We start from the raw sequence: 26,421 nt of genomic DNA, 5'->3' as shown, positions 1-26,421 counted from the left end.
GGTGTAGACGGTTATTGGGTTGTACTGTGGATTTTAGGTCCTGAGTGTTGCTCAGTGATTCTTGTTTGTTGAAAGCTTTGTAGTTCTTTTGTGAGAGATATTCTTTGACACTTCGACTGCCACGTAGACGCTCGTCAAAACTCCCATGCAATCGAAACAGTTTTTTAAATAAACTAGATACTAAAGAGTTAAAATTCTTCGTAACGATTACTATCTTCCTTATATCTGATACATCCAATAAAACTTCGTTCGATACGTCACCAAGAAAATGAATGTTCAAGATTACGTTAAAAGTGGCGTCACCCGTACTTGTGTAATTTATAGCATTGTTATCCTTAACATTGTTAAGTAAAAGGTTCCTTTTTATTCTAGCGTAGCGACAGTTGGCATCCTTATTGGACTCTGAATTTTAGGAATTGTTCTTACTTCTAACGTATCATTCGCAGGAAAACTGTTTCCTATTGTACTGTATTCGAGAACAAAGCCTAGACACATGCTTCGGAATGACGAAAATCACGCAGAATCACCGGGAACAGTGCCGCAAACTAGCCACTTCAGTGGAGAGAATGTCAGGGACTAGATTACCAAGGATTTCCTCGGAATTGTCTGGGTAACTCGATCGGTAAACGGTCGGAGCGTTCTGTAACAGCCATTAGGGTCCCGGCAGCACTCGGGACGGTCGGACGGCGTACCCAGCGCACATTTTAAAGTCACCCTCTGTACTTGTACATCACCTTTCTAAAGCGTGGCCCGCATGCTAATCGCGTGGCACCTTCGAGGCGGCCGGTGCCCGGGTGAGAGTGAAAACGGAGAGTGAACCTTGAGGCAGCTCGAAAATGAAAATCAATGGGCGAGCGCGCGTCGTGCACCGTGATCGCCATGATTAACACGTTCCCGTCACACGTGGTGGTAAAGTGTGAGGCAACGATTGCCACGTGCTTTCACGATGACTCGTTGTCCCGAGTGATGGCTCGCACATTGTTCGCCGCATGAAAGACACCTCTTTTCATCGTTGCATTGATTAATCCGTGAATCCACGATTTTTCCCTCTTGTAGTAGTTGTCACTGCGTTCCCTTTTTATTTCGAAATAGTTCGTGGTCAAGTAACGCTCGTAATGAAGACTAGCAATGGGAAGAACGTTCGGCGAACCAAATAATTACGAAATATTGAAAAAAGTATATCAATTCCGACGCCTGGAATATCGAAAAGGAATTGTTTACTAAATTTATAGATTCTATATAGTGAAAGTTGAAGAATTCAGAATTTAATTCGCTGTTAGCGAAGAGAATTTGCTAAAAGAAACCTACGAGTGTGTAGACTAAAACTGACATCCTGTCTTCGAAGCTTCCGCGAAAAGGGTTGAAGCAGAATTATCGGACATTGTGGGGAGCGAACCAAAGCGGAGGTTATCAGAAAACGGAAATATCGGAAGGGGAAGGGTCCTAGGCGAAGGAAAGCTTTGTACGATCTGCCGGCGATATGACTCGTCACTGTCAATGTAAATCAACCAGCCGCTACCAACCCCCAACACGCCGGGACTCTTTATTTCGTTCATTTTCGCCAGACGTGGATGCAGCACAAGCTTTTTTTCCCAAACACTACCTTATTGATTTCTACGTCAAATGGCTTATTCTCATTTCGCGTCCACCCGCGCACCGCCGCGGCGTGCTCTTTCTCTCTTTCAGCGCGCGTAGACTCCGGTCCATTTCCATGGAAACCACAAATGAACTGCTCGCGGTATAACTGCCGAGCGCGGTGTGCATTCTCATTTTCATCAAAATTCGCGCCAGCTACTAGTCTTTCAGACGTCACAGTTCGACTCTGCGACGATTCGCTCGTCTTCGCGCGCAGGATGCTCTGTCTCTCGCCGGGGAATTCCAGTTCAAAGGGAGACGGGTTTATTGGACAATCGAATGTTGAACTATTACGCTGTAAAAGTGTCGTGATAAGATGTTTTCTTCGTTATTGTTGCAATGATGTGACAGAGAGTAGTGACTTCTTTGAATCTGTTGAAGAATGTTTATAAAATTTCATGTTGCTTTTTTCTAACGCGTAGAGTACCGGTGACGTGTGTTTGAGTCATATTTAAATAGTGATGTATTTGTATGAAAGGAATTTCTTCTTTTATACTGTTCACAGTATTTAGTTATATTTGTTGAATTTTTTAGTTCGACGGCAGATTCTATGCGATAAATAAATCGAATCAATCGGAAGTTACTAATACAATTACTTCACTTTTACGTCGATGCGAAGAAGATTCTCCTTTTATTCTCGTCCTCGTAAAATCGTTTATGGAAATGGTACTTTGCATGTATATTCACGATCCAATAATTAACAGTAATGAGTCTTCATTTATGGAATTTTTTTTTCTCGATGTAATTCTTGTAGTCGCTGAGCGAAGTCGGGAATGTAATCAGCGAAGATCGATAAATTACGACGACCGCCGCCTTTTGTTAATACATTCGAAATTCCGTCTGAGTGAAATTCGAGTTTCCAACGTTCTCGATTCTCACCGGTAATTCCAGGAAATATACTGTCAGGTTCGCGGACATTCGTGAAATTTCTGTAAGCGATCGAGAAAAATGGCAGACTGACGGGTCCCATTAGAAATGGACAGAATTCAGTTCGCACGTTTTACTCTTTAAAGTAATGGAACCGTTTGCTAAAATTCCGTATTAATGCTGACACGTTCGCACCGGCCTGGCCGATTGTAATTACACTCTAATTCGTTGAAAAATTCATATGCGCGTAATTAAAGTCGTTCAACGTTTACAGGGATAATCGATCGGAACACCTCCGCGAACGATTATCACAAAGAAATACTCATTTTAATAATTCCACGGACTTAGAATCCCATTTTTATCCGTTCCAAATAATTAAACGCGGGAACGAATTTTTGTTTTGTTCGTTATGTACATGGGAAATTATAATTGCTAGCAGAGGCAATGGCGTTTAGAAAAAGCGAGATAACGAAGGTAACTCGTTCGTTAAGTGAAAGAAAAAGAGGAGGATTATAAAATCGTAGAAAAATAAGAATGGCTGATGGTGGAAACGTCGATGACCGAAGATTTCCGTTGATCATGCTACTTTCGGAAGAAAAATTGCTTTCGGCGGCCACGCCGCTTCTATTTACTGCCGGGTGTTTGGTCAGACGAGCAGGAATTTGTTCGAAACAACATTTTTTCCCCCGAGAAACGTTCGCGGTGACAGGCCGAATAGCCGGCGAGTGTGAAATTCGAGGTAGACGCGGTCTCCCCGTTCGGAAGTCACGATTGAATCGTGGTCGCGCGCAATGAACTCGAGTAAACGGCGCACCGATAAAGGACACGGAACCCGGAGCGAACGGAAAGAATCTAACTTTGAACGCATTCGGTCGAAATTCGGGTCTGTTAGGAGTTTCATAAATTGTAAAGGGGCACTAGAAGTGTACCCGACGCTTGTCGCAGTTCAACTTTTAAGTTCCGGCGGATTTGTTGCGCGGATATCGGAGATTTTCGGGAATTCCTTCCTTTCCGTCCGGTAAAAGAATTGCACGATGCTTTGAAGAAAATTTGAAAGAGGTACTAGTCGTAGGAGGCACGTCGGAAGTAAATGTTTTTCTATTAATTCTACTTACATACTGATTCTTTTATATCATACTTTTTGCCTGTGGTTTTTAATTAGGTACGAGCGTGGTGATTGCAACTCTTACCTGTAACAAAGAAAAATATATATTGTAGTAAATTATTCACGATTGCGAGAGTAATATAGAATATTTGTATCAGCTTTTAATGTATAGCAGGAGAACGTTGTATATTACTAGCTGAGCAGGATAAAACCAGTAATCAAACAAATTCTGGATTATTTTAATCCAAAATGTATAGCTGTCTCAATGAAATATTAACTTTACAAACACTTATATGCCTGCAACATTCGCTCCTGCTTAACATCAAAATTTCTCCAAATGACTCTCCGAATCGAACAACAAAACTATCGATCACGATACTTCCCCATCCCTAAAGCACAAACACATGAATCCTTGGACAGGCGCGTGCATAATCATCGTGGATCGCGGATAAGTACGAATTAGCAAGATCGTATTTATACATGAACGTTCGCGAGTCGTGGTGAGTTTCCCACGGAAAATACGCTCGACAGGGGGTGGTAGAGGACACACACGTTGACTTTCCCATTTTTACCTTTTTCCCGGTGGCCTCTTGCACCCCCAAAGCGTCTCCCCACCATCGTCTACGGCTGGAGCCTGCCTATCGCTCTTTTTCCACCTCTAACCCCTTTTCAACCCCTTCTTGCCCCCTAAACCCCAAACGCGTATGACCGACTCGCTAGCTAGCGTGCTCGCTCGCTCCTACTGGTGCACAACGAATTTTCATGCGGTGCCGCGATATTAAAGTTCCGTTTCCTTGGGATATTTGCGCGTCGCGAAACGCAGGAAATAGTTGCGCGACTCTTTTTCTTTCGTACACCTTTTTGCTCGTTTCCGCGGGTAACATCGAGCGGGCAAGAAGAACGACGACGCGGCCGTGGGACTACCATCCGTTTCTCTCAACCTCCTCTCTCTCTCTCTCTCTCCCTCACGATTTCTTTTTCGTTCTCTTTCTCTCCCTCGACTTTTTCTTCCTTTTCCCCTTCTATTTCATTCATCGTTTCTTTCCACTTTACTTATTTTGTCCTTCTTCCCTTCCCTTCCATTACTTCTCTGCATTTCTTTTCTTCTCCGACTCTTCCTCTTCATTTCTATCTCCTCCTTTCCCCTTTTCTTCCTTTTTCTCCGCAGCTTCTTCTTTCTTTCTCTGTTTCACCCTTTTCTTCCTTTTCCTCAGCAACTTCCTCTTTCTTTCTCTATTCCATCCTTTTCTCTCGCAAATCCCTCCTTCTTTCTTTATTCCACCCTTTTCCTCCCTTCATAATAATTTACACTTTCCTTCTCCATCTCTCCCCTTGCCGTTCTACTTCCCTCTAGTTCTCACTTTTTCTCTCCCCTTTCTCTCGCTTCTGATTGCCAAGCTCTCCGTCCCGCTTTCTTTATGATGTTCCGCGAAATATGCACGTACGCGGAGGACCGAGGCGCGCGACCGGCGGATGTCGTTTAACCGGGCACGGTTCGCGGCTTAATTTCACCGAGAATAATGGAGAACGCGTGTGTAAATAGGCGGTGCAAAGAAGTATCATTTCGCGAGGCAATTGAGAGAGATGTGGGGAGGAAGGGGAGAGAGAGGAGAACGCGAGAGGAAGAGAGAGATAGGACAAGGTGCGCGGGACACGAGCTAAAAAATTGGCTGCTCAGGCCACGGCCGGTGCCGTGCGCCGGGTTTTTATTTACACCGGTGCACGGAAGGAGCCGTGAACTCTTGTTTTATAACGGGACGCCCGGTGCCGTCGCGTTTTCCTGCGGAATTCGTGACAGGGAAAACACCGGCGACAGAAAGGAGGGCGGGCGAACTGTGTACTCCGTGCTCCGTGCTCAGTTTCTTAGCATGTTTAACCCTGGAACGGCGGGTGACTATGAACAGGGGACGCTGGAGTTTTTGTTTGCCGCGAATAGGGCTGAATTATCCGGTTGTTTTGAAGTGTCTTATTCTGGGATGAGTGTTTTTGGAATATGTCGGGCGTTAATAGAATTAATAGAATTATTAGAATTGCTGTGTAACAGATGGAGTCATCGTCTTTGGAGTATTTAAGTGTAACTTCGGGTAATTGATAGATTCGCGTTCGTGGATTATCCGCGAAACTCCAACTACGACGGAAATTGTGATAGATTAGAAAATTCAGGATGTAGTTAACCTTTAACCCTTTGCGCTCCTATGTCGAGCGTGACTTGACATTAGTTTTATTCACAGATGTGATTCTTTGTGAAGATATTTTATAAAGAGATTGTATTATTATGTCATTTTCAGTATTATTACTTACAAGAATCGTTCGTTATTTTTTAAGATGCATTTCAAATGAAGAATCGTAATAATACAGAGTTATCGAGGAAGAAATGCAAAAGAAATTCGGAGTGCAAAAGGTTGGAAGTATTTCGAGTTGACTTATCGTGAGAAAGTACCGTAATATAGATAACAAGCGGAAAAAAATTTACAGAAGTGACCTAGTACAATACTTAACGTGTTAGTTGTTAATATTACAACAATAACAGTGCTAAACCTAAGGGTTAGATCATGCGATGCAAGATCTAAGTAAAAACAATTCCAATCGAAGAGGATTGAAGAATTACGACCACTAGTAATTTCCAAGCATTTCTCTAATTATTTAGAAAATTATTTCTTCTTAAATTATTTCTCAGCGAAACATCTATTTCTTTAATAGTTACAAAAAGAAGACATCAGGAATAGATCATTCTAACTCGTCTGCTAGTTTTAATATTCAAACTCCGGGAAACCGTTACAAACGCGTCGCAATTAACAGTCTCGTCCAACTGGTTGAAACAAATCACCGGGAAATTACCGGACAAAAGGCGATTCGAAATACACGAACGCTCGCTGCGAAGACAGACCCAAAGAAAACCCTCGAGCGACCGCCGCGTAAAGTACACGCACCGTTTTCCTTTTTCCTTCCCCCTCCACGATTTTTTTTTCCTCGGCAGAACTGACGGTTCTCCGCCGGCCCTGGGAGTCGACTTTTAAATAGGACGATTAATCTCGCGGAACGTAATATACCGCGGTTACGAAGAATGAAAATATTGTAATAGCCGGCCCGTGTATAATGAGCGGGAGCCACAGGAACGTGCCTACTGCGTTATTCACGACACATTCGTACGAGAACGAGGCCGCAGGTACTGCGAGGGTTGGGTTAATATCGAGAACCGGCCCCCAGTATTTTGTCTCGATTAACAGAACCGAATTTCGAATTCATTAACGTCACGGATCCCAGACCTCGCCTGTTATTACGACCGAACGGTAAATTAAGTGATGTGTATAAGCTTAATCGAAGGTTACGCGTCAGCTTTAGAGGGCCGGCGAGGGGTGGACAAGAGAATTTCGCGGTGAACCCGGTCATTTCCGGTTTGACGGACCATTGGGGTTGATCCCGCCTTTGTGGAAATAACTCAGGAGCAATTGTTCCGTGTATCTTTCGCCTCGAAACTAACGAGAATGCGTGAAGGTGGATTTATATTATGCGATTCGATATAGAATTGTTACTTTGGTTCACGGTGTAGAAAACATGTGTTTATATTATTTGTTCGAACATGAGGAACTGGGAGTATATAAAAATTTCGAATGGATCTGTTAATATTATTTATAACGAAGGTGTCAACAAACAGCTTTTGAAATTTCAATTTAATTTTCTTTCCTGTTTTTAATCATATTTCTTCTATTGAATTTTCGATATTTCCTATGGTTGATTTTATCATCGTTATTGGTAAGGTCGAAAAATCAATTGAGAATATACGACTAAACTTGGAAAACAATTTTACGGGTAGAGTTTTAGAAGACTTTGACACCTTCGGTAGGAATAATGTTAAGCAACGTGTAAACGTTAATATGTTTTACTAACTTCCAAAGATGTTGTGCAAATCAATGTTTCCAACAACTTTTTCTTGTGACAAACATGACAGACTCTAAGTTTCCTACTCAAATGCAACATTTTCAATTATTTCCAGTGGTATACTGAATCTTCATAGAAGACCTATCTAACTATTCTCCCACTATCTGTTTATTTTCATAAATATACTTCTCTTCGTGTCAACAACATTTACGATGTAAAAGTTCCTTTAAAGAACGTAGTCCACTTCTCTCCGACTTACTCTATCAGTAAAAGGTTGCAAATTATCGCATCAAATCTTATCGATCAGTGTTCCCGACACAATCGCAACAACTTGTCTGACAGCTTGTGTAATGTTCCGTTCGAACTGTGACCCGACCGAGCGCATTATACACACCTATCTTAATCCTAGATCGACAAGCTATAATCAACCGGTAAGCACTTGTCCCGCAGACGTAAACAGACAAGACAGTTATTCCGACAAGATCGGCGGTCTGGGGTTAATGAAGAATAATTCGATTGAGAGGAATTTCAGCCGCTCGATTTTAATTACGATCTTCTTACCGCGGAGAATTTCATCGCAGAAGATGGGAAGAGGAAGGCCGACAATGAGATTGCCCGTCTCGGGATACGGCCTCCCTAGTATTCGCCAGTTATCGCTCATCGTTCTCCCCGCTTATTTTTCTCCGGGAATTTCGTCACGTTTTATTTATACTCTGGCCGGAACTACCTACGCTCGAGGAATCCGCGAATCCTTTATTACGACACCTTCGGTCCGATCTGCAGCACCGCACAAACGCGAACGTTCGCGTGCGAATCGCCACGCGTAAAATTTGGGAATCTCCAGTAAGTAGCGGCTATTCGTCGTTATCGCTCATCTTGCCTCGCGATGCCTCTGTTCCGGGAGTACCAGACGTGAGATCGAAAAACCGAATAGCGCGCTGGGGTTTCGGCTGGTCGTTCTTTACCCTGGACGCGTGGAGTGATTCGGAAGACGCGGAGAAAAGAGTTATCGAGGAATGTAGTTATCTTTTGCTCTATGTTTGGACTGCGAGGATGGTTTGATTAATATCCTAGAAGTGTTAAATGTATTGAGAAGTAGATGATCATCAAAGAATATGTTTTGTTCTCTATGGATTAAGTACTGGTTTTCATTAAGAAGTAATGAAGAGTACGTGGCACGTTTTCGTGCAACCTTGACTAAAACATAGAAGTGATTACATTTCGAAAGTTGTGAAACATTTTCTAGTTTTAAACTAGGAAAATGTATTATTGTGAAAATCATTCGTACAATAAGAAACGTATTTAAAAATTGATTGAACTTAAGAAGATAGTATTCTAAGTTCTGTCTGTTCAATGTCCGTTATTAATACGTTGCCTGTCACGGTGATTACCGGTGACCGGAGCTTCCAAATGACTTGGAAACAATTATAATTCACAAGAATGGCGTCGAGTCGAAATATTCAATAGTAAATAACTAGATAACAGTGTAACGTAAGAATTGTAGTAGCGAATAATTAATAACTAATCTTTGCTACAAAGGAATAAGTGATACATTAAACACTGCTATCTTTCCTGGCGGTCAACATGTTAATACATTCTACAAGCCCCAGACGAAAAGATCCCATCCTAACTTCAACGTCTGCGTAAACAACAATCCTCTCCCGATTTCGCCAATCACGTCACATCTCGAGTCGAACGCGATCGGGGGGAAAAGAATCACCGAATAATCTAGATTCCAAGCCGCAATCCTCGCCTCTCCGGCTGACCAATTACGTTTTAACAACCCTAACCGCAGAGGCGCCCGCGCCCAGAATCCCCATCAGCCCATAAACCGTGCCCGACCCTAACTCGCTCGACCGCCCTGGGTCCCGTGGTTCGCACACGCAGGATCTCCAGAAAAATCCCGCGGACGAAGCTATTTCCGAAATTGCATGCCCCCTGCCAGCGAACAAGCCATGCGAGGGAACCTACACACCACCCCTCCGTCTCTAGCTTGCTTTCTATTCTTAACCGTTCCCGACTAACGCGTGCACAACGGCTTTTGTTTCTCGAAGAGCCGCGGCGGCAACGTGGAAGTCCGGTCCGGTAGGAGATGGTCGACGCGTTTCAGCCCGTTTCCGAATCCCCCCACGACCATCGCGCGATTTCACCTTTGAACCTTCAGTGGACGGGACCGGGAGCCGGCCGGAACGGGGTGGGGGCGTAGATCCCGAGCAACTGCTACGAGAAACCTCAGAAAGCGCAACGTTTGTGCGAACTGCGAGAGAATGGAAAGGAATCCTCGACAGCCCGGCCCGGTACGGATCGATTAATTATTTAACGAAGCTCTCGGCACTCTGTGCCGCCCCACCCTTCCACAGCGACCACCCTGCGCCGGCAACCCCCCGTCGGTCTCCCTCGACCATCGCGCGCGCTGTTTAGCCCCGAAGCAACGTCCGTTCGTTCCGTCTGTATTTCCATCCGTTGCACATCCTTCCACCTCCAGCTGCTTCCTCCGGTAACCGGCCACCATCACCACCCACCCCCGCTGCCCCTCTACGCGTCTCATCCTCTCGCTCCACGTTTCTCGTCCCGATTCTCACCCACTACCCGCTCGATCTCTCGCTCTCGTTCTCTCTCTCTCTCTCTCTCTCTCTCTCTCTCTCTCTCTCTCTCTCTCGCTGCCACTGGCCGCGCGGCGCGTACCCTCCTGCTATTCCCGCCTGAAATTTCATCGTGAACGGGAGGATTCGTAACCTGGGATTCGCGGGGAGGGCGGAGGGAAGGGGGCCGAGGGCGGTCTCGTTGCAGCCGGGATACCCCCGCGTAATTAGTTTGCCTTTGATGAGAAAATTCGCGGGTCTACGTGCGAGAGCGGCCGCGCACGCACGCAGTCACGCACGCAGGCCGGGGATACGCAACCGATTTCGAACGGGGATGACCCGTCGATCGCGGCACAACGGGGTTGCCGGGGTCGGCCGGCTCGCGCGGGATACTTTGGAGAAAGAACTTGCTGCGGAAGGTGTTCCCGGAATTTCTTTGACGGTTTTTAGGGGGGTTTTTTAGCTGGAGGTCTGCCGGAGCTGAGCCTTGTGTTTCGGTTTGCAGTTAACGGATTCTGTAGGAATGTTTGTACAATTTGTTTTTTCTGTGTGTGCAGAGTAGCGTGATTGTTGTAGGAAGATGTGTATTAGAGGAAATGTCTATACTCATTGGACGGAACATCTTGTTTTTATTTCTGACTTGTGCTAGGATAAAATATACGATTGAATACTCTCTAAGAGAACTCCGAACGAATATTTCAAGTTCCCCGCATCTCGGGTTAACACGTTCACGTCACGTATGTGTGACGTTGTTGATTACCGTGGCTATGATGGTATTAACATATATAGCACACCCTATTGTCGCTTTCGCGATACCAGAATATCAGACATATATGATATTCTCGTGAAATGCTTCTTTTGTTTTATCCATTATGTTTGAAATATGTAAAAATTATGCGAATAACTTATATAAATCAAGCAAGGCACGGTCCAGAGTAAGAGTGTTTCAAATTTGACCGTGCTTAATTCGTTTACCAATAAACACGATCGTTTCCCATCAAATCATCTGGTTCAATAAAATTCAAACTACACATTGGTAAGAATCCGAGGAACGTTCACCCAGGAAACGCGTCGATTTCCAGCGTGCCCGGCTAATCGCGAACAAGCTGACGCTCGCTCGCGAAGACACACCGAGGAAAAGAAACTAAAGACTGCTCGAAGGAAAAAAGAAAGCGGACGAGATGCTAATCCGCTGAAATAAAGAGGCCACTCAGCCCCCGCGAAGCGTCTTCCGACGGTGTGGCTGCGAATCTTTCTATTTCGTTCCCAGCGCCTTACTTTTTCTGCAAAATTGGATCCGCCCTTTACAAACTCTTCGTCAGATTATCGTCGTTCGCCGGTTCTCCTTCATTTCACTCGGCGTGATTATTTCCCTGGATTTTCCACGTTTCCCTCTGTTGTCCCGCGCTTTTCCGTCCCCGTTCGCCGCCCACCCTCCCGAAACCTCACCCCCCCGATGCCAGACGAAACGAACTTGCTCGTACGCTCGAAGAATTTCCTCCCGAACGGCTCCTCTCCTCGATCTTTCGAGTCTCGTTTCCGAGGAGACGTCTTTTAGCGGAGTCAGCTTCGAATTTTAGCCCGGCGAAGCTGCGCCGCGCCGCGCCGCGCCACGTCGCTCCTCTCGTACGCTGCCCGATCTACCGTTATACAATAAGCGTTTTAACCCGAGAGCACCCCGCCAGGAAAGGAGAGAAGTTCGGATGGAGCGCGTTGTTTGGGGATACTGGAACCAATCCTCGGCAACGTCCTCGCCTTTCGTGTCCGTGCGGGCTGTCCGGCTTTGACGCGTGTATAGACTTGTTATGAGACATAGGACGTTTATGCAAATAAGTATCTTTGGAGGACGGCGAAGTAACGAGGGTACGATGGAGAAAATTTGTCTCGTTATCATCGGCTCTTAAGCAGATATTTTTAATGCTTTGGTGTGTAGGGATTACTGTTCTTTTCTTCGCGTGAATATGTTGGAAAGTGGATGCGATGGGTTGATAGAAATTTGGTTTGTAAGTTTTGAAAGTTTATCGTTTGTTTCAAGCGTACATAGTGTTTTGTGTATACTGATTAAGGAACTGATGCATACAAGAGTATTTACAATTCGTTATTGTCACGTTTGTTAAAACAATGTTGACATTAGGGGTTATAACGGAAAGCAATGAAGAAGTAAAAATGAGATTATGCATAGACGGCAAGATGTTAACCTTTTGCACTCTAACGACCACTCTCAATGGACATTTAATGTAATAGACACAGAATCATGAAATTTAATATTTAACATTAAGCTTCGCATAATGCGTCGATATGTGAAATATTGAAACAAAAAGAACTTTACTGCTTCATCTGTCTATGATTTCCCGTTAAATTGCTTTCAGAAAATATCGTCTCTCATCAGACAATGTTGAATATTCCGAATGAAACGCTGTTAACCTTTGCGCTCCGAATTTCCTTCGCATTTTTTCCCGATAACTCTATCATTGTAATGTTCGATTTGAAATGCATTTTGAAAAATAGTTTGTTGGAAGCAGTGTAATCAAACCATTTTACTAATAATATCGAAAATAACATAATAATATAATATATTCAAAAAATATCTCGACAAAGAAGCACACCTGTGAATAAAACTGCTGTTGAGTCACATTCGACATAGGAGCGCAAAGGGTTAATGAAGCTAAAGGTATAAGAAGCTCCGGTACATAGTTTTGGAAGGAATCATGGGATAAAGGGATGAAACAGATATGTACATACACACGAGCCGAGAAAAGTAGAAAACAAAAATATGCGCACAGCTTCCACTCGCGGTGAATGTGTTAAGCCAATCGCGCCCGATAGGTATGCGACGCGACAAGCTGTTTTGATTCGTGCGCAGAAACGATGCACGGTTTTTCGCCCACATCCCATTCGTGTTCGATTTATCCGTACGGTATCCTCTGCCGGGCTGGGCTGGGCCGGACTGGGCAATATCGTCGCGCTTCGCCTCCCAAATTTCATAAAACACGCGCGAGTAAGTAGAGACGCAAAATCAAATAATACTTGCTGTATTAAATGCCACGAACAAACAGGTGTAATTATTCGGCAGCCAGGCGAATACCAAATAATTATCAATGATTCGTTGCATTCCCACCGGCGAAAGTATCGCGCTAACCCCGGACACCGGAACTAAATTAACGCGGTTCAGTACAGCAATGAAACGAGTGCTGCGGATCGATCGCTGCTCCCTAGAGAATCACCGATTTTTTTTTCAATATTCGATCACCCCAAAAGATTCATTTCGATTTGTCGAGAGAGACACTGCGATCTCTCTTTCCAAGGAAAATAAAATTGTTAAATTGTTCCGTGGACCTCTATAATATTTTGCATTTATCTATTTACAATAAGATATTATGATCCATAGTGTATATAATAGAGCTATAATATTATTTATATCATAACTTTCGTTTGAATGTTACGTTACCATAACACAAGAGAGGAATACTTCTGAAAAAGAGGGTAGGAGCTTGTCCTGATTTAGAGGCGAGCCAACCTTGCTTATGTTTTGTGTTCTATCGAGTCACGATAGCGAGTCCAAGTGAGAAAAACGTGGTAGAGGTTTTAATTTGATGACGAGGATTAGGATAATTCTACTGTTCTTCTCGGTTGTTGGGATTTCAGGAAACTTGAGAAAGGGAGAATTTGCTAGTAGAGAGGGGGAAAGATTTGAGCCTCACCCCTTTTCACTTCGGACGTTTTTCATGGAAATACTCAATATTTTCTAATGAGATACAGATGACATTTTCTGAGAACTAGTGTCTTTCAATATTTCACATATTGATGCATTATACCAAGTTTAATATTAAATATCAAACTTTCCAATTTTGCTATGTCAGATCAATTGGCTGAGAGGTGTCTCTGGAGTGCAAAGGATTAATGATTCTCGTTGGGGGTTGGAGTGACTAAAAATCTAAACGTCGGACTGCTGTGTTTACACTTTCAGATGTACAAGGTGTTCGCAGAGTAGTTAGGTTTACAAGTACACGCAGTCGTAACGCTAACGGAGAAATTCGGTATACATAATGTTTTTAGATATAGCTGATAAACGCGTTTTCAAATGGACACGCGGTATGGTCACGATAGAAACATTGAAAATAAAATTAACAAAAGTGATAATAATAGAAATAATCGTGATAACCAACAATGATAGTAACAAATTAAGCTGTAACATCGAAGTTCAAATGAATATATCCCCAAAACACGATTCTAATCTTCACAAAATTGATTTGAAAAATATATCTAGTTGTTCATGAGAAAAGGACGAGCAATTGATTCGAACTTAATAAAACGCGAGGGAAAAAGAGAAACGGGAAATAAATCGATTATTCAATTTTTCCACTCAGGATGGATACGAGTTCCCTCCTTCAACGTCCGCGTCGGTCGACCTCGAGACTGTCTATAACCGCGCTGTTAATCAACTATCGGCGATTTACGAATCCGCGAGCACCAGCGGATATTTTCATCGGGTTCCTAATTATCATGATATTCGATGGAAGGAACAACATCGCGGGGGCGCGGCGCATTCCACGTGGCCGCTCGAAAAATTGGGCAATTTACGAATCATCGTTCTCGGACGGCAACCCAATTTCAACCGGGTAATTAAACGATCGTTAATTAACAAAGGAAACGCGGAACAGCAGCCAGGCTTACGTTGGGAATACTTCGGAAAACGGGAATGAAACGCGTGTTTTTGACTAATTTTCGGGAACGCCAGACCACCGCGCCCGCCGCTGGAACGATCCTTTTCTCTCGCTTTCTCTCTCTCTCTCTCTTTTTCCCCCCTTTTTTATACCGTCGGTATATCGATCGGCTGTCATGTGGCGCGCAAACAGTAACGAAACGTGGGATAATTGAATTTTGAATTCGAGATGGTTCCTTGAATTACTGCGACCAGGCGAACTCGCGAGTTCAAATTTGTTCTCCGGCCACAAATATTCAAATGCAAAGAAACAATCCTCTGTTGTTTCATTTTTAAACCGTCCGCTGGATCTTCTCATTCATTTTTCTTTTCATTCACTAGGCAAATCGATCTCTCGAATCGTTTCGATTGTTAAATCGAGGTTAGTTCAAGTCGCTGAATACTTCAAAGGAATGGATTGATACGTTGAAAGAAATATGTAACGTTCCTTTGAAAGAAAATGTATATTAGTAGAGTAAGATATATTTGAAAATAATCGAAGAACTATTTCATTATAAACTGTAGTAAAGTATAGCTTTAATTCGAGAAAATTGAAAATAAACCTTTTCCATGCAATTTGCTTGTTTTTTTTTTTATTTTTCTGTATACGCTAACTTTTTAGAGAGTTCCTCGTTCGTAAAATAGATAAAAATGAATACTGCGAGGTTTGTAGAAATCGAATAGTTAAAAATTGATACGTTTGAAAAATTTCCCTCGATTCGTCGAGCCGACTTGCGTTTTCACGATCGACTTCGAGAAACACTTGGAGGTACAGGTGCTCGTCAGTATTCCGAATATTTTCGGTATATTAATGGTGGTTGAGCGCATAAACTCATTTAGTTTCGCGAGGAATTCGGGCTCTAGTGTATTGTTTGCGAGCATTGTCGTGTACGTGTTACTTCGGTAGGAAAGGTGGATACGATCCCCGCGTTCATCCCATTTGATACCGGTGCGTCCGTGACGCGGAAGCTAATTAACGGCTCATCGACCAGCCGAACTTTATGCGTCTAAACGCAGTGGATTAATTCGTATATGGACAACACGACCGTACACGGACTTACAAATTCCGATGAATGGCCAATGACAGGATGCTACGTATTCGGAGAATTGATTATAATCCCGGACTTCCGGCGAAATCGACGTTGAATTTTTGCTATGTACGATTCGAGTGTTTCCAGCCGAGATACCCGCGAATTATACGGTTCTCCTTTCGAAGATGGAATATTATTCTCCTTTGATAGACAGCCTCGTGCACACTATTTAACTTACGTTTCTCGTTATATCTTCTATCGTAGGAACACAGCAAATAATTTTCAGATTACGAATAATAAAATCTAGACAGGTAAATTTTCATTTTAATTCTCATTTTTCGAGAGCTTTTTACTGAAAGTAACAATATTTATTAATCAACGTATCATGTATAATAATATCGAAGCTTAGGGAAGAAAGTAATATTCAAAGCGGAAAGTGAACTAATCGAATGTTCTAATTCAAGATCGCTTTGTGCCAAAAGAGGCAGCAGAAAAGTAACACAAACTATCGGACAGTTTAAAGTGACTCACTTCAGAATTCTTAATCTGCGAGTATTTAAATTATGAAGGCGTTTTTGCAAACGATTTTCAAATAAATTTGCGTATTTGTGTAGATGCAAGACTAGGAGACCCTTCGAAGCTCATGAGTATTCTTCTAATTTTCACGAGTACTTGGAAATAAGTTATTCCAACTGCTTTTCTGCAAATTCTACATTTTCTTTTATCCATTTAATTGCGTATCAATTCCTATATCATCCGATTTGGTTTCTCAATTTTCATTCTTCCTTTTGTTTCTGTTTCCACCGAACAATATTTATCTAACTGTTGATCTCTATTTCGTAGCCAGTTATTTGACTAGTCACGGTAGGAAAAGTGCCGGTATGGTTAGCGTTAACTAACGGACCTCTGCAAGACAAGGAAACCGTAATCAGACAGCCATTTGAAATTGAACAAGGCTTCAATCGAGTCCATTGATCCCCGATAAATCCATTGGGCTACCTAGGAATAATTTTAAAGTTCCGCGTGGCTAGGTCGATCGACAACGGCCACGTTCAGTACGATCAAACACACGGACCGCGTTCTCCGCTCGCGCGATTACAGGCTAGCAATGTACACGGGTAACCCTAACGATTTCGGAATTTTGAATATTTCAGGGGGCGTGGGTGGGCGGAACGCAATCATCGGCTGTCCGACAGAGGAAATGTTTAACGACAACGGGTATACAAAGCTGAAATTAATTAGCTGCAGACTTCCAAACCTGTTAGCTTCGATAAAGTACTGGCCGGCCTCGAAATCGGTGCGATGGCGGGCCGTGTATACGAATCCACCGTGAATAACGCAACAGCTACGATCCTGCGGTTCCCGTAATCGCGGCGACGCGGCCGCAAAACTTCGACCCCTTCCGCCGCCGCGTTCCCTCTTTCTCTTTCTATTGTCCGAGCGTGTGTCTCGCGAAACTTTCCTCGACCCCACCCCCACTCGACTGAACAGGGGCCAACTTTCGTGGTCGATCGAGACTGGGTCAAGTCGCGACTGCTTCCAGTTCTCCCGATGAAAATGTTCGTGCTAATGGCAACGCTGACGTTACAAGCGTGACACTTCTGTCTACAACTTCCTTGTTTTTCGGGGCTCTTGTTTTGTAACTTGGAACGGGGCTGTTGGGTCATCCCGGGAGTGCTGTTGGATTTTTGATGCATTGTTCAGGAGATCCTCTATGTTTCGAATAATGAAGGAAAATTGTGATGTTGGTTTCTATATCTGCTGTCGCAACTGTTAGCATGCTCCTTGGAAAATAGTGTACATTTCGAAAATTTGTAGGACGTAATACGAATCAAGGGATCAAAGAAAAGAGACTACAAACATACTCGAAGCATTGTTCAGGGAGTCCTCTATGTTTCGAATAAGGAAAGAAATTCAGGGAATTCTCTACGTTTCGAATAATGAAATAAGATTCTGATGTTGATATCAATATCCACTCTCGCAACTGTTAGTATGTTCCTTGGAAAATAGCGTAGATTTCGGAAGTTTATAGAACGTAATGTGAATCAAGGGATCGAAGAAAAGAGGCTACAAAATATTCTCAAACTACAAAAAGAAAATTCGTTATTCACCAATCACCCATCTAATCACCGCCCCAAATCCCCCACAATCTTCCAAACTCCCAAAGCTCCATCGAACCGTTCAGTGTCAAACCTCGCGCGAACCTCAACCACAATTACCAATTCCAACGCCGAAACCCACCGACTCCCTGCAAAAAGTCAAATACAAAAGCAACGGAAGCCAGCGAAACCCTCATTGCAAATCCAGCCGCTGATCGGTCGACGTTAACGCTAAACGCCTGGGCACCCCGAGATCGACTAGCAGCGGCAGTAGTCGAGGGTCGCGCGGTGCGGATTACTCGCGACTGAAATTTATCCGGCGCGCGACGAGCCTCGACGGAGCTGGCTCCGGGTGAAAGGACATACACGCGGCGCTTAGAAACTCTTCGAAAAACATGTCGGTGGTGGGATGTTAGGGGGGATCGATTCACGTCTTAAATGGCATCGGTCGTGTTTCAGAGGGCGTGCGGGACACCGGAGGTGGGGATCACGGAGGCGGCAAGGTGTCGAAGAGAGCGAAACCCCTGAACCCGGAGGAGGATGGCCGCGACAACGACGACGACTACTACTACGAGGACGTGGATGAAAGAAACAATCCGACGAACGAGGCACCGGCCGTGCCGCCCGGATTCCTCAGCCCCTCTGTACGGGAGTACCTCGATCTCGGTAAATCGATACCCGGTACGTAAACAAGATCATCTCGCGGAAAGTTGCCCCTTTGCGAAGCTGTTGCTCTCGCCACCCCTTCGCTCCCTGCCTCTGTCTCGTTCCCTCAGCCAGTCTCGCTCTCTCTGTTTCCTTCTACGAACTCCGCACCACCTGGTGGGACCACCCTCTTCATCCTCTCCGCCTAGCCGGTCCTGGAATTTCCTCTTTTCAGCTGTCCCTCGACTACTAGCTTTTCCTCTAACGCGAGCGAGCGTTCCTTCGATGCCGGTTCTCTTGGATTCCTTTTACTGATTCTGCTTCTTGATTGTTTTCACCAGTTGTTCTTGTTGTTTTCGTTGTTTTCGTTTTCGTTGTTCCCGGTTTTGTTCCGTTTTCGGAGTTTTCGAGTGTGCCCGAGGCGGGGGGAATCGATCAGAGATTGATGCTGGGATCGAGTTTTTCGTCCGAGTAACGGGAACGTGGTGTTGCGTGGATGGTGGAGATTTCGGGGTGGAGAAATTATCGCGGAGAGCGGGATTTGTGGATTTAGATTGGGTTTAGGTGGGCGTGGGTGGATGAAATATTGTTCTTTGAAGTATTTGAGGTGTTTTTGGGCTACGTTTGTTGGGTAAGGTGATTGCTGGGGTATTAAGTTTAAATTCTAGTAATTTCAATTAATTTATGTTTGTTGGGACTTGTGTAGGGGGCTTGTAGCGGTACATTTGGAATGCGGATGAGTTGCAGTGAATTTTAGTAAATGTTGCATTTTGCGGGATTCGTAACGCACAGAAATTTATAGATTAATTACTAAGTTTCAATATCATAACCAGACGTGGTTTCATTAACACGTTGAATGCCATGGGGTCATCGGTGACCCCAAACCAAATCGAATTACTATAGTTCCCCCGATTAAACGATGATTATTTGAAAACATGTCTGTATTATAAACAATGCTATCTTTTGCGGTGACTATATATTAATATTATATAGTAATATTATATTTTTTCCATTTTGTGGACTTTAATCTATGAAATCGTGCGGCACTTAATCGATGAATTATCATCGAGTTCACACATTTATGGCACTGTTCGAACGTAATCGCGATTTTTAAATAATGATTACAACTTATCAGTTGGATTTGAGAATCTATTACGGTAGTAATCACATCGAACGTACTACATTGTTCGAACGTATGTGCTGCGAGAGGGTTAATACAGATCTTGCGGCAATTTTATGGACGCTGGTTTAGCACTTAATGCTCTAAGCACCATTTCGTCGCTATAACAGAATAATACTTTCAATGAAACATTTATTCACTCGGGGAACGCTTTATTCGCTTTTAAACGATAATATGTTTCGGACTATAAAACGGCAGTGTAGATTGAGCATGATATTCTCGCAACGATATGCACAAACTTATATGTTAGAATGTTAGCATAATTCGAAGCTCGAATAAACAATCACAATCTCGACACGTTCCACTAGGTAAAACGAAAAAAAGGTCTTTATACTTCCATCGTCACGATAACACGTACATCTTTAATTTTCAAAAATATTCACAATACAAATTACTATTAGAACACGAATCTCTTAAAAGTACAATCTAAAGCGTGATTGCAAAATAATTTCTCTTTCATAAACCGTATTGCATATGCGGGATAATCAATTGCAACGGAAAATATAGAAATATATAATTCACGGCGAAAGGGGTTGAACGAGAATAGTTTCACGAGTCAGCAGCAGTTATTTCCGAAAGATAAATACAGTTTCGAAGGAGTTAATGAAATTGGAAGGCAAATCGGGTCGCAGAGAAGATGATATACGCCCTTAAGCGAAATTTCCAGACTTCCGGTGGTCGTAATAAAAACAATCTCGGTTGAGGGCGGGGAGTGGGGAGTGAGCGGCGGCACGGGGGACGAGAAAATACACGGTCGTACCTCGACAAGCAATAATTGTCTATGTATCTACTGTCTTGTCTTTCGTTTCCCGGTCCCCGCAATTACATAAAGCGCTCGTTTAAACCCGGGGAACTTGTCGAAGGATCTAGCTCGTTCGTACTTGGCCGTATAAAAAACGAGGAGAGACAGAAAGAGACGAATTTAAACAAGCTGTTCCCCGTGAACGACCAATCTACACGGTTTTACTTGCTACCTCGAGGCTCCCTAGCGATCTTTTTGCTTATGCTGTAAGAAATACACGGCGAGCTGAGCGAAAGAATCGTCGAAGTCGCTCGGATCCTCGTGGTCGCGCGACATTCGAGAATGGGATGTTACTAATTATATTTGGCACGCATTTTTAAAGAATTTAACAAGTCTGACATTAACGGGAATAAAAGCATGTTTGAAAAATGAGCAGACGTTATATATAATAGCAGAAATTGTACGTTGAATTCGTTTTCACTTGCGTGAAATATTGAGAAACCAATGGAAAATCGAGTATAGTCGTAATGTGCTCATAAGTGGTAGCAGTAAGTAATCAACAGCTGAAGTGTAGGCACTTTAACATTAAATTTACGAAACCAGTCGATTTGACGGATATTGAATCTTTAAAATATTATTCAGTGACAAGTCGATTTTGATTCGTGCAATTGTGGGAATACGCATTGCAATACTCTGGTTTTGAAGCTACAATTTCCACGATATATATAGATAATCGCGTGGTTTTCCAAGAACAGTAGAATACAGTGTAGAGTAAACGTCCGTAAATCTAGTGTTAAACACAGATTTCACTTCATCTTTAAAATACACTTACGATTATATGTTGTCCTACAAATCTAACCACAATGAACTCTCCGTTTCAATAGAAAGTATCAGTCAGCAATTAACTGCAATTACTTCAAGCAAACGAAAACAAATCTATAAATGCATCAAAATAAATAAATGCATCAACAACTTCTTCCACGTTACTCGCCCAGCCAATTACCAAGCATCAGTCCCCTAAATCTCACTACTGCGTTCATGGGTACTCATAGGCTACTCCATCATTGATCATCACAATATATTTTTTCACCCGGAGTCGCCAGAGGTGAAATCGAATTACGTGGCGGCTGGATTGCTAAAATATCACGCGGCGCGCCTCAGACAGTGTCTGCGGAGGCCTCGATGCAAAACGCGTGGCGCGGGCGGATGATCGCGTTAACCCCGTTTCCCGGCGTTATCTCCGCAACCATACTTTAAAGTCGCCGCGTATCAGCGCCTCGCCAGAAGAAAACACCGAACGCGCCTGCTTCCGCTTAATAACATTTAATTTACCGCGCGGAAGTCTTCTGAATGGCCATTAGACGCGTACTCGCGTAAATCAGAGCTCTGGCTGCTTCCTGTTCATCTACGTGTACAGGGGTTGGAAAAACTCATGGAGACACTGCATATTGTTTGTTTGTCGTGTAACAACGAGGGAGACTCGCTAGGAAGATGACTAGATCGATTTAACACTAGGTCTACGGGCATTTACTGTACAGTTTATACTATTGTTCCTGGAAAACATTGATGTTTGTTTGTTTAGGTTTTGAAGATCGGAACATTGATAATAGATAATTGGGATACATATCCGTGTAATTGCATCGAAATCGGCGTAAATGTTTAGAATATAATATTTATCAAATTCAATATGCGTCAAATTGACGTTCCGTAACCTAGTGTTAATAAGAATTTACAGAGTAACAACATTTCAACATTGTAGACGTTGAATGTTTTTCAACAGTTTGAGGATGAATGTCATACTGGACAGCATTAGGTTTGCGTATATAGAATCGAATGTTGCAACCCTCACTTTCTATTTTCTAATGGCTTTTCCTAATACTTTCATTTTCTGACATTTTTAGTTTCCAATATTTTCGACTTTCTAGTACATTACTCTAAATTTCTTGTTTCCCAATATTTTCAATTTTCTAATATTTTATTCTAAATTTCTTATTTCCCAATATTCATGAATCCGATCGTTACTTTAGCTTTCTAAAGGACATCGAACACTTATAAAAATCCCATCGTGCGTAAAGGGTTAACCGGATATTACTGCATTCTTTATGCAGAAACTTCGCAGGCGTTCAGCTTCACGGTAACTAATCTCAATTACACAATACACGACTTACAAGCAATGTTACCATTATTTTGTCCAACCCCTGCATGTACAAAGCGCCCCGTCACGGACGCGCAAGGGGTTGGTTTCACGGGGAAGAGAAAGAGGTGGCAGCCGACCCTTCGCAGACTACATTATAGGAATTTTCCGGCCGGGAACCTTGCCGGCTGCGCGGGTATTTCACGATCGATCGATTATCGAGGGACGACGCCGAGGAGCAGCACACCACGGCTGCTAGCCGCACAAAGGGCGGCAAGAAAAAAATCTCGGGGCCCTGCGTTAGGTCAGGTCAGTGAAACACTTTCAAAGAACCTAACTGGGAAGGCAGACTAGCGTGACTTCTACTTAACGGGACACGACTAAATATTAATAACGTGATCGATCAATGTCTTCCATTCTTTTTTTTTTTTTTATCTTCTTCCGTTCTATTCCTATTTTTCTGGGGAATATTCGGGCGTGTGTGTTATTGTGTGTGCACAGAATTGTGCATCGCATCGTTTGATGTTTTTTGTAATGCTATTGATTCGATATAAATTATTTGATGAGCGAATAAACTGGCTTTTGTTTCCTCTTCGTATCATGTCGAATCTATTATCATGGTTCTTTTAGAGTTGTATCTATTCTTCTCTCTTCGTTTAATGCTTCTATTTGAACGATCGTTGGTACGGTAGAGAAACAGTGCGTAGAATTTTTGAAAAATTATTGACACGTATCGTTTCGATATTACAGAATTATTGAATTAGGTATTTGTTTACGATTAATATATTAAACATCGATACGTTTGAAATTTCGAATAACGAATGAATAATCATTCCAATAAGTTCTTCTTCGACTGATTCTATGTACATTAGCATCGAACACCATTTCATTCGTTACTACGATCCTTTATCCATTATTCGAATAAAATTTTGCCCAACACCGTGGCGAATTAGCTTTTACTGTAGTATTATCTATCGATGTAGACACGTTGATGGGATCATATAATCGATAATTCCAAAGAAAATGCAGGGAAATGAATCCCTTACAGGTAGAAAAGCCAAGCGATCTTTTTAAATATATCGTATCTTGATCGAAGAAATTTATTAAAATGTCAGGACGCAATTTGCGAGGCTCGTCACGTCCTTGATCTTAACGTTACAACAATTCCCAACGTCAGCAGGTGCAAGCGGGGTGCCTTGAAATCGTGCAGCTCATAGAACCACAATAATTGTACTATCATGTGAAATATCAATGGAAAGGATAGGTTCTATGGGCTCAGCGTGACTATACTGCAGAAGATTATGCAAATGATCGTTTTCAGAGGCGAAAGATCTCTCGAAGCAATTCGATTTCACTAATGCGTTTCGGAACCAACAACTTTCTCGCCATTGTTGCATGTTCCAGGAAGTTCTTTTCAGCTGTATTTCTTATAAGATTCGAATATTATTAATAATTTAACTAATACATCCTAAAACTCCTTATGGTAAATTTTTATCGAGACATTTATATAAAAAAACTGCAATCAAATAAAATTCCACTTCTTGTGTAAGTGATTTCAATAAATAAAATGGAATATAATTTCTAAATTTTTTATTCTGTCATGTGCTCAAGATTTGTTAAGTATAATAGGATAAATAAAAAAATATATTAAAGAAATTCTCAAACATACGATCACTTCGAATACATCTTTCGCTCAACCCTTTGCAGTCGAAAGTTTTTCACTAGATATAATCAACATTTCCCAATGAGACATAGACGAGATTCTTTAAAACTAAGTAACGAGAAAGTATACATTAATTAACACATTGTATACTGGCAACGAGCAATCTCGTTTGTATATAAAGACATAGCTATGTAACTTTCCCAATTATCACAGCATTTAAAAAAATATTGAATTTCATTAGAACTGATTATCTATTTAAAAGTTCTCACTGAAAATCGCCATCCGTAGAATTCAGTTTTGTGAAAATTACCCGGTACAATGTGTTAATAAGAAAGTTATTTTCTTTCAATATCTCACACATCGATACATTATTCAAAATTTAATATTGCATATAAGGTTTTATAATTTTATCCTCGTCACTTCTCGAGTGCACAGGGTTAAACGTCAAAGTCGACGAAAACATTTAGCAAATAACGCTTATAGAATTTAATACACGCGAAACTGGAGCGTTCCGTAAACGCAGCGTTAATCCTTCGTAACTATTTTTCTCGTTCGCGATCCGATTAACGTTGTCCCAAGACGGATCCCAGCGTTCCGAACCGTTCCAGTCGACCGACCGCCGAGCCCCGGCGTTATGTCGATTATCGATCACGAATTCTGGGACAATGAAAGCGTTTACAGTGGCGGTAGCCCACCGCAAATCGGCGGACCGTTCCACGAACGCGTAACATCTACCGCGCCGGCTTCGAGATGTTTCGTAATTTCTAATCCCGGATTAGCCGGTGAATCGAGAGCTTTGCTGGTTTTGCGCGCTGCACAGCGAAAGTCGGCAGCAGAGTTCTTTTTTTTCATTATTGAACACACGGGAATTTGTTCGATTAAAAAATAGTTTCATTCCAACCTCAAGTTCTGAAGGTATTATTCGGTCAAAAAAATCCCAACGATGTATGAATGCAGGTAAAATATTCTTTGATTGTGAATATTTGTGCTGATATTGTATGCTGTTTTCGTACATTGTTCTACGAGCGATAAAATGGAAAGCATTATTTTTGACATACAGTCTTTCGAAATGAAGGATATATTATTAATATATAGATTTAAGTATTTCATAATTGACTTGATTGTTTGCATATACGCGCAACAATCTATTAATTTTTATTAATATAGATTAGAGGACAAAGACTTGGACTTTTAATTATAATACTTGAGAACAGCAGCGTTTTGGTTAAAGGTTTTGCTCAATCCTATCGATCTAAACCTAATACCCAGCACTGTTGGCCTAAGTCCATAAGTAGGTAAAGCCTGATAATAGTTATCGAATAGATACAGTAACAGAGCATCTTTATAGAATTCAACGTGGCAATCCTCTGACCTCGTTCATAGGCTAATTTCAACATTAGATTGCTGCTCTAATCCTATTCAAACAGAGAGAAAATTACATTGTTCCAAACAATACAACCATTTCAAACAGTTTCCAGCTTCAAAACAGTTCAAGGAAGTTATTACTCTATCTTCGACTTGTCAAAATCTTCACTAGAAACACTACTTTCCTAATTAACTCCTCTGTCCCACGATTTTTTCGCATGATTCTAATTTTACACGAGGATCCGCAGTCTGTAGCCAGCAGATCATCAAACCAAACATATTTATTCAAGGTCCAAGCTCTCCCGTGCAATTGTTCCCGCGCCGAAGTTATTAAAAGCGTGGGTCGCAGGAGACCCGACAACGGTTAGCCGCGCGCGAGGGTCTCATCAAGGTCCACGCGAGAGAGTTGGATCGAGATGGGGTGAGCGACGGTGCGAAAACCTGGGGGTTGCACCGAATCAATATGGCAGAGCGTGGGCTTGTCTCAGTGACTTAACGATTCTCTCAATTTCTTGAAGGGTCTCGACGGAACCGACCTACCCCCACGTTCAGCCATCCCTCACCCCCGCACCCCGCCCATCGCCTAACTTATCCTTCCCCGTGGTACTCTTGGATAAGATAATGAAATACTCCGAGCCAGGGATGCGACCTCTGCACCATGAAACCCGTGGTCTGGATACTGGCACAAAGTATTTCGGGTCTGCGGGATCTGCAAGGTGGGAGGGTTGGAAAGAGAAAGAGAGCAAGAGAAAGAGGCAGAGAGTAGAAGAAAAGCTACGGACGAAGAGAGAA

At 42.6% G+C, this 26,421-nt stretch overlaps 2 protein-coding genes across 16 annotated transcripts in view; one reads left to right on the top strand and one right to left on the bottom strand.

Moving 5' to 3' along the window:
• qin (tudor domain-containing protein qin) overlaps window positions 1-26,421 on the bottom strand; it is a 316,867-nt gene that overhangs the window by 105,029 nt on the left and 185,417 nt on the right. Inside the window, exon 2 of one of the 15 annotated variants that reach the window (XM_076365507.1) lies at window positions 3,618-3,692. The exons of the other annotated variants lie outside the window; for them this stretch is intronic. The gene's annotated coding sequence lies outside the window, so the exon portion shown is untranslated. The remainder of the gene's footprint in view (window positions 1-3,617; window positions 3,693-26,421) is intronic. 15 annotated transcript variants of the gene reach the window in all.
• The window catches only part of LOC116430291 (uncharacterized), a 125,687-nt gene that overhangs the window by 87,752 nt on the left and 11,514 nt on the right, over window positions 1-26,421 (top strand). The window contains exon 2 of the mRNA XM_031984207.2: window positions 18,360-18,581. Coding sequence (XP_031840067.1) covers window positions 18,360-18,581 — 222 coding nt within the window. The remainder of the gene's footprint in view (window positions 1-18,359; window positions 18,582-26,421) is intronic.

The sequence above is a fragment of the Nomia melanderi genome, chromosome 3, assembly GCF_051020985.1.
Source record: "Nomia melanderi isolate GNS246 chromosome 3, iyNomMela1, whole genome shotgun sequence".
NCBI lineage: Eukaryota > Metazoa > Arthropoda > Insecta > Hymenoptera > Halictidae > Nomia > Nomia melanderi.
The sequence above is the reverse complement of the archived record's forward strand: the minus strand, read 5'-3'. Positions and strand labels throughout refer to the sequence as shown.